This window comes from Sphaeroforma arctica (genome assembly GCF_001186125.1).
Source record: "Sphaeroforma arctica JP610 unplaced genomic scaffold supercont1.106, whole genome shotgun sequence".
In the NCBI taxonomy this organism is placed as follows: domain Eukaryota; class Ichthyosporea; order Ichthyophonida; genus Sphaeroforma; species Sphaeroforma arctica.
In genome coordinates, this window is record NW_014040452.1 from 14,424 (window position 1) to 22,876 (window position 8,453).

The following is an 8,453-nucleotide window of genomic DNA, read 5'->3' on the forward strand; positions in this document are numbered from 1 at the left end:
ATATATATTACAATTGCAATTGCGATTCATGTGTGAGACGTGTGAGACGTGTGACACTGAGTCCACGTGTGGACATGTATGTATGAGGGTAAGTTTGGAATGTGCATATTATACGTAACACATGGTGGCATGTTGTAAACTTAGGGCTTAGTTAATGTAAGCCAAGAGTTTGCATACATAAAACTGAGTTACTATATTTGAGTATGAGAAATTAAGTTAACTTAAAAGTAAACTTTAAAATAGCGTAAAACATATAGATGATGGCGACAGTATTTAGAAGGGATATCATCGTTGAGGGCTCAGCTAGTGTCCATAGGGAAATAACCTGTTGCAGGAGCCATAAGGGCGTGGGCTGGCGTATATAGGCAGAACCTGTGAAGACTGAATGCAGGTTAGTTCCCAATGGACTACAAGTTATATTAAATTGTCACACCCATATACAGTAGCTTACTTTGATGTATACAAACTGTTGGCTTACGTGAACTAAGCCTATATATATATATATATATATATATATATGTATGTATATATATAGATATAGATATAGATATAGATATATTTTCTGCTGTTAATGTTGTAAAACACGCGCAGCGGCAGAACGGGCTGGGTTCTCTCTCGGTAACATGAGATCTGCGACTATTTCCCCCTAATCTTATCTATATAGCTGTTATACTCAAACCTTGCGCACAGAGTGGTCGTGGACGGTTCTGCGTTACTGCATCGCTTATTCTTCCAGCCAAGGAGCTCTACGCCAAGCAATTTGTGCGATTATGGGTGTACGCCGGATCTGTTGCACAAGCGGACGATCAAGGTTGTGTCGGCTCTTGTGACGACGAATGCTCAAGTGTACGTGGTCATGGACGGGGTAAGTATTCAAAGGCATTGCGTGTGCGTGTGTGTTTAACAGTTGTACCGTAGTAAGAGTGGTAATACATACACGAAGTCTACTCAATACGTGTGTGCAAAATGGGTATATACTTTTGCAATTAAAGTTGGAGGCACCGCCACCATCTGGTATATAGTTTCTGGTTCCACCAATATGTGAAGGACGTATGCAAGCATCGTACTGGTGTATAGGGTACGAATGACGTTGTAGTACTTCCAGTAAGATGTTTGTACATGCTTGTGTCTATCATGTGAAAGCAGTGTATATCTCATGTTCCAAGCAACCAGAGTTTATCCCGAGGCCGCGAGTAATATAAAAGCGGTTTTAACCGTAACCTTGTATATGCTATACCTAATTCTATATCCAGAAGTACCATGCAAGTTCTCGCCCCCAATATAACATTGACTGCATTCGCTGCAGCGAGTGTACTGATGCAGGTACACCTCGTGGTGCGGTTTAGTTCGGACCCCAATTGCTTTGCGATTCCTTATTGTCAGTATTTGTCATCACAGTGGTGTCTATTTTGATTTGACTGTTCATTCATTTCAGTCCGTGTTATAGTCTTGAACGATACTCAGTGTGCTTTGGTGATCAATCGATTGTGTACCTGCACTCTTTAATCAAGTTTGAGTCTATACTGTTTACGTAGTGGCGGAAACTTATCCATCTACTCATGCCTCTCCTATCTGACACTTCACAGATATCCCCCGTGTCGAAGGCCAAAGAAAGAGTCAAACGGAGCAACCACAAGCTACGGGATACCCTAGCGGTGGCTAACAAGGTGTCTTCGCGTCAAAGAGACGTCAATTTGAGCGCGTTTGCCAATTGTCGCGTGCTGCCGGTATGGGCCCGGCGAACGTTTGTGCAGACAATACTCTCACACTTTCCCGCCCAAGGACGAGTGTGTCCGTGCTGTAAAAAGGACGTCAATCCGACAACCAAGCACGACAAAGACACGACGGCAACGCCTGAGGTCAGGGCGTCATCAACAGAAACTCTTGCGCACCCTCAGCCTAAGTCCAAAGGGGAGAGAAATAAATACACGAAGTCTGCAAAGTCTGACATGAGCACACCTACCACCACCATCAATTGTGCCAGCACAGATACCTATTCAAAGGCAGATGGAAGGCCACACACCTTGAGGCGTACACACACCCGTGCCCGTGCATGCGGGAACATGCTCAGGTGCGACCAGAGCAGTGTGCGCGTGTACATGGCAGACGGTGAAGCTGATGGACTTGTGGCCAGTGTGGCTATTGCGCTTGGCGCCGTAGTGCTCAGCAATGACAGTGACTTCTACATATACCCGGTCATCAGTCATGGCTATGTGCCGCTGTCGACTCTGCAGATAGGTACGTTTGTGCTGCTACGCTTTTCATTTCAGTTGTTTATATAGGCACGTTGTATGGAATATCTACTTTTCATTGAGCAGCAAGTAAGCCCATAGTGCTTAGCTATAATAGCGCAGCCGTAATAGCGACTTCTACATGTACTTAGTGTTTAGTTATGGTTGCATGTCGCTTTCGACTCTGCAGGCAGGTAATTTTGTGTTGTAAGTCTTTGGTTCGTCTCTTACGTGTATAGACATAAGTATACATAAAAATAGCTGCGCTTTTAATTAGGCCGTTATAGTCGGTTATTATAGCGATATCTACATACACGCCGTGGTTTGTCATAGCAATGTGCCGTGATCGACTCTGCAGATACGTACGTTTGTGATGCATTTTTTTTTCGTCGGTTCGGTTATTTTATATATACGAGTGATGGGATAGTTTCTTTTCATGTGGGTGAGGTGTTCAGCAACATTAACTTTTACATGAACTAGGTGGTCTAGAATAGCTAAGCACCGCTATCGACTCTGCAGAAATGTGATCTCGGCATGTTTTCCGAGGACGTATAATTGGCCAAACGTTTTATGTGTACTCTTGTATTGAAAGCGACTCAGGCTTGTTGTATTGTTATAGACCTTCGTAATTTCAAACGAACATTTCTGCGATATTGAGTCGAGACAGCAGTGGCACTTTTCGGGTTCATTTCGAGGTTTGCTTCAACATAATTCGAGGTTGATGGGGTGACTACGTGGTTTATGGTAGTGAAGTTGTTCGTATTGGTTGCGGCTTCTACTTACATCCATAACTCCTTACTGGCATTGATTGTGTATCTATATTTTATGTTGTTATTGGAGTTAGTAGATGTCACTTTTGGTATATATCCAATTGAATCATAGTATCGACAAGATGAGTGTTCGTTCTGAAATAGTTGCGTTGTATTGTCATTCTTATGACTCTCTGGCCCAATCAGCTGTAGGATAAGTATGGGACATAGACATGAGTTTCAGTATATGCGCCTGCCCATCAGGCTACACCTCAGGGCTGCACTATAGATGACAGTTCCGCTAAATAGCATATGCGTATCCTCGCCTAGTTTATTCACGTATACACACTTAAAACAAGTATATACCTGGTAACTAGTATGCTTGTATATATATATATATGTATATCGTTAAACAGCTAGTGACACTGATGGTAAGGTGCATGTCACCGGAGTTCAGTACTTTCCGCAAACGCTGGCGAAGCATCTTGGACTGGACTTGTCCGATCTCCCGCTTCTCGCAAGTATGTATTAGTCTATACCCAAAGGGGTATGTGCATGCGTGTTCTATGTATTTCTATGTATTTGAGTGCATGCCCATGCTGTGTGCAGATACTCGTATCTCATGAAGATAAATCTGGACTGTCGAACATTCAGTATAGAGTATTTGCATAGCCGTGACACTATCAGAAATTTTAGGACGGAGTTCCCTATTCAGGAGTATTCTACCCGCACTCGATGTTTCGGATGTGGTATTTGCGTGAAAGAATACATATATATGTATATAATACATATGCACTTGTTTGTACTTAGGCATTTGTATTTGCTATTATGGGTCATGTTTTTGGTTCCACTTAAATAATAATTTTTTTCAGTATTATATGAACCATCGATTAGATACTGGGGTTCCAAATAATTGTTTCTTTCTTTCGATTCTGGCTATTTGAGTCACATTACGTTTTCATGTCCTACTGTACAATTGTTTGTTTTAGAGCGCACTCCTTAGTCTCGGCAGTCTTGCTGTTGCAGAATCTGAGGATTGCTGCGTACCTGAATAGCACATAAATATGCATATATATGCGCGTACGCGTGCACTTACATCCCATGCGAATTCGTACCTATATGTTTTTACATACCCGTTTACTCACACCAGCAGCTGCTTGGAAGTATATGCCCCTAACATTCTACCTACCTCGCCTGGTGCAGCGCTATGTGGGACAGACTATGTGGATGACGATATCTCGGACGAGATGCATGACCACATTGTCAAGCTGTATCCGTGCACAGGCCGTTCCACGAGGCTAGGCAAGGTCATCGGGAGTGTAGCGACATTCATACTGTCCTGCGGTCAAGCCAATGTCGGTCTCCATGCTGACGGAGAAGTAGACGGAAATAAGGATCAAAGTAGGGTTTTAGATATGAAAAGTACGAATGTAAAAGATTCGGAGGTCAGTGACTCGGCACGTGATATAGTGGTTCAAGTTGCATTGGCCCTACTGAGTGTGGGGGTGCGAGAGCGGGCGTCGAGAAATTACACAGCATCTCTGAACGAATACAATTTACCCGCACATCTGCCATATGAAGCTGTAGTGGAGTCGCCTACATGTGCGCAAACCAAGTCTTCGTTGAGGCTCAACATTGTGCCAATAGATACGTCACCACACCAGGCGGTTGAAAAAGGTACTAGGTCAAAGCAGGCGCAGGACATGTTCTGCATTGCATGTGGCACTTCGGGGGTAGCACAGAACGGACTCAAACATACAACTAGCTGCTCGAGCATCTCGGAAGGGCTCCATGAAACTCGCATACAGAGCTCAGAGCTCAGCAATCGCAAAGAGCGTGTAGGCCCCATGTCGCGAACTACAACCCCTCCTGTGCCTACCACCATTGCCGTCTCGTCGACTGCGGCGGCTTGGGTGAAGCGATTGAAAGACAATCTGGGAGACGAGGCTAGCCGGGTATTAGAGCACAAAGGAGCGTATGAGAGCAATGCACAAGTGTGCACGGATGTGGAGATGGATGTGAAAGGGAGACTAAGCGTGCGACAGATAGTGTCAAAGTCGGGCACAAAGGAGAAGCATACGGCACACGACGAGATAGACGATATCTTCAATGTCCGTATGGGGTCTAGTAGCAGATCACAGAGAGGTGTTCCGGGTGCGGCTATATCCGGTGCGTCTGAAGACACTGAACGCACAACTGATAGCAACAAACCAGTTGTGTGCACTCGTGATGAAGGACACGGATTGTTCCTTGGGAACGAGGGTATGTGCACGTGTAATGGTGTGTGCTGCGGAAGTGTCGAGTGTGATACAGTGGAGTCCCTCATGCACTCGCTGGCTATCACTGATGACAGCGAGGAAGTGCCGCAGAAAACATCACATCTGAGCGCTACGCCTGCGATCGCTGGTAGTAAGCCCAACGAGAAGCATATAGTATCGCCGGTACATTCACCTTCACAGTCACATGCGATATCCGGTACAACTTCGCAGTGTGAGGAAAACGGTACCATGGCAACCGATGCTATAGGTGACGAGTCCCAGATCTACTCAGTGCTACACCTGCTGCCGCGCAGTATGCGAGGGTTGGTGCGGCACGCACGGGTGAACGCGTGGGCGGTCGAAACGCTGATCTTGGGTGAGTTGATACGTAAATGTGATTGCTATTACGCATGTGTAACCGTGATAGATCACCTGTAAAGAGTGATGCCTTGTTGTCACAAATGACCAAAAGGTTCTTTGTGCGCATTGTTACTACGTTGAAGGGAGTTCAGTTCCCACGTCTGAACATGGCTTATATGACCCAGTCTCGCTCACGGGGCCATGGAGTCCATGCCGAAATATTGTACTGTAACAATGTTAGTTGGTGGCTATTATGGTGCGGGAGAGCATCATATAGTTTAGGTTTCATGTTTCTCACAAGACTGTAAGAGCTACGTACGTTCTGTATATGATCTGATACCAAAAAGTTAATTTTTTACCTTGAAATTGGATCCAGGATTGCCTTTTTGGCCCCCAATTGGAGTTGAGAATCCGACTCGATCGTCTGCGTGGGAATGCACTCGTGAGCCTAGAAGTGCTTGGTTTCGGGTACTGAAAGGATTCATACCTAGCATCCAAAGTGAGAACAATAAGCTGAAAGAGCGGGAAGGCACTACTGTGCAGGTCCCATCGGAGAAAGCATCAAGTCCTTTTCAACAATCAATTGTGTATGCGTGCGATGAGAAGAACTCAATTGCACCACCAGAATGGTGTACAAAATTACAAAATTCTGATATACCGTCGATTGTGTACGAGTACACGCGCCACAAGTCGTCCATGCGGTGGGCGCGCATTTCTATTGCAACTGGACAACCATGTGAAGCGCAAGAGACCGACGATGGTATGAATACAGAGTCTAATGTGAACAATGACACACACCCGCACACGCACATGCTCACGGACAAGCAAGCGACCATGACCATAGCGGAGGAAGCCAAGAATGCGGTTAGAACGGTGGAGTGTGTGTCGTCGGTAATGAGCGGTGCCTTGGAGATTGTGCACACACGATCGCAGGCAACTCGTGTGCGTCTGTTAATGAAGATTCTAAGCGTGGAGAAAAAAGCAGAGAGTCTTCTGAGCGAGTTGGCATACATACACAGCCATGATAGTAATGCAGATGAAGCAGGTTTGGGAAGGTTGAGCGCGAGTGATAAGCCGTCTGTATCCAAGAATGGCCTAAAAAATGCATCCTCCCATGAGCGGCAACAAGAGCACAGTCAGACACTTGCTAATTCGAATGCGAAGAGTGCACCGCGTGAGATCTGTCCTGATACAGTCTATGATAGGGTACATAGAGACGGCGATGGGCCTGGGGATTTCGGTGTTTTTGAAGGGCAGGGGATATGTATACTAGCACTACTGTCGCTAATTGCACACAGTGATGTGGACGTGAGCTTCTGGCAGGCGCGTGCGTTGTTAAGTGCGAGTTACTGCACCCACGTGCATGCGCAGGAAACAGTAAGCGCTACCACGGCCACGAACAACCAAACACAGTCCCGCAAGGAGAGGAGAAAAGGATCAGGTAGTGCTAAGATTCCGAACATCCCAAGACCGGAGATTGACCTCATACACTTGCACACACAGTTTCTGAACATGCTGTCGTTGGCGGTCGATATGGGTGCGTTGCTACAAACGGGACTTGTTGTACCGGTGCTGCACAACGTGGGGATTGCGTCGCTTCCTAATACCATCTGGCATCTGCAGCAGAGTAAGGCACGACATATCAAGTCAACGAAGAAGAAGGCTAAGCTTTCGATGGCGGCTACTGCCGAATCAATAGGTGTTTCGAGCACTAATCACCAAGACAATAGTCTGGAAGGGTATGCGAAGCATCCTAATTCTAGCTTATCTCAGCGATTTGCCGCACTGGAAACCCACACGGCCAGCCGTTCCAGCAACGAAGCGGATGACCGGCCTTCGAGTGATGATTGGTTGCGACTAGGTCTAAACAGATGTGACTTGCAGGTGGCTGGACAACCAAGAAACATGCATGTGTCGGTGGGAAAACGCACACATACTGGCGCAGAAATGTATGGGGTTAGCGATGAGTTGCTGAGACCTCTGTGTATTGAATGTCGAGCTGATGCGAAATTAGAGGCCAGTGTGAGAACTGCTTTGTTATATCTTGTGTCAATTTGTACACAATAAATTATAGTCCTTTCATCCGATAGAATACTGTGATATTGCATTTCACACAATTGAATGCTTCTCCTTGCATGAGCACAAACTCGACTAGTACCACACGATTTGTGATTACAATGGAAGGTACACGGGTTTCGAGACTGTTAAAAATGTTCGCTGTGAACTCTGGTCTGCATTCATGGGAGATGGAGTACCAAAGAAACGAGGTCTCTCATGTTACGTCAAAACGGACAACTATTACATTGGCGAATACAAGTATCCTTAGAACAAGCACTCATATACTATAAAGCCCTGGAAAGAGTCTTACTAAGACGAGACTAAGAACTAATTCTACACTTTCGAACACTGATCAAGTTCTCACGAGTTCTATACAATGAACTCTGCTACCATGTTGTCATCGCTACCATTTGGTATCGGAGCACACTACTCTGTGACAAAATAATCTGAAATAAACACCTTGACCTACCTCACAAGAAATTCGCTGCCATGATAAACGCCTTTACGATTTGACTATTTAGTTGTATGCTCCTATTTGTACAAATCGTCAATATTTATTTTTAGCATGTATTGAAATCTGCTCGCGCTATTCATAATTCCATATAGTAGTGCTTTAAACTAGATGTGCATTAATCTGTGAAGGCGTTGCTACAGCGTCCTTGAGTCTACGTCATGCCATGGAGTCTAAGTAACTATTCAGTGGGGAGGCACAGAATAACTGACAAGATTTGTGAAATTATAGCGTCCGTATTGTTTTACAAAGTCGAATTGCTTTATCGGTGGGGAGACAGGACCTT

At 45.3% G+C, this 8,453-nt stretch overlaps 1 protein-coding gene across 1 annotated transcript; it reads left to right on the forward strand.

Moving 5' to 3' along the window:
* Nucleotides 1-223: 223 nt before the first annotated feature.
* Nucleotides 224-7,675, forward strand: SARC_02375 (hypothetical protein). The gene is made up of 6 exons (XM_014303850.1): nucleotides 224-391; nucleotides 665-865; nucleotides 1,587-2,238; nucleotides 3,397-3,501; nucleotides 4,184-5,614; nucleotides 5,975-7,675. Exons 1-6 carry the CDS (start codon nucleotides 386-388, stop codon nucleotides 7,663-7,665), a joined length of 4,086 nt encoding a protein of 1,361 aa, XP_014159325.1. The 5' UTR covers nucleotides 224-385; the 3' UTR covers nucleotides 7,666-7,675.
* The last annotated feature ends 778 nt before the right edge of the window (nucleotides 7,676-8,453 follow it).

Bases quoted from the DNA above. Each gene is read 5' to 3' on its own strand.
- SARC_02375 (XM_014303850.1), top strand. The intron at 2,239-3,396 runs GTACGTTTGTGC...ATCGTTAAACAG, and splicing joins GCTGTCGACTCTGCAGATAG to CTAGTGACACTGATGGTAAG. The intron at 5,615-5,974 runs GTGAGTTGATAC...AATTGGATCCAG, and splicing joins GGTCGAAACGCTGATCTTGG to GATTGCCTTTTTGGCCCCCA.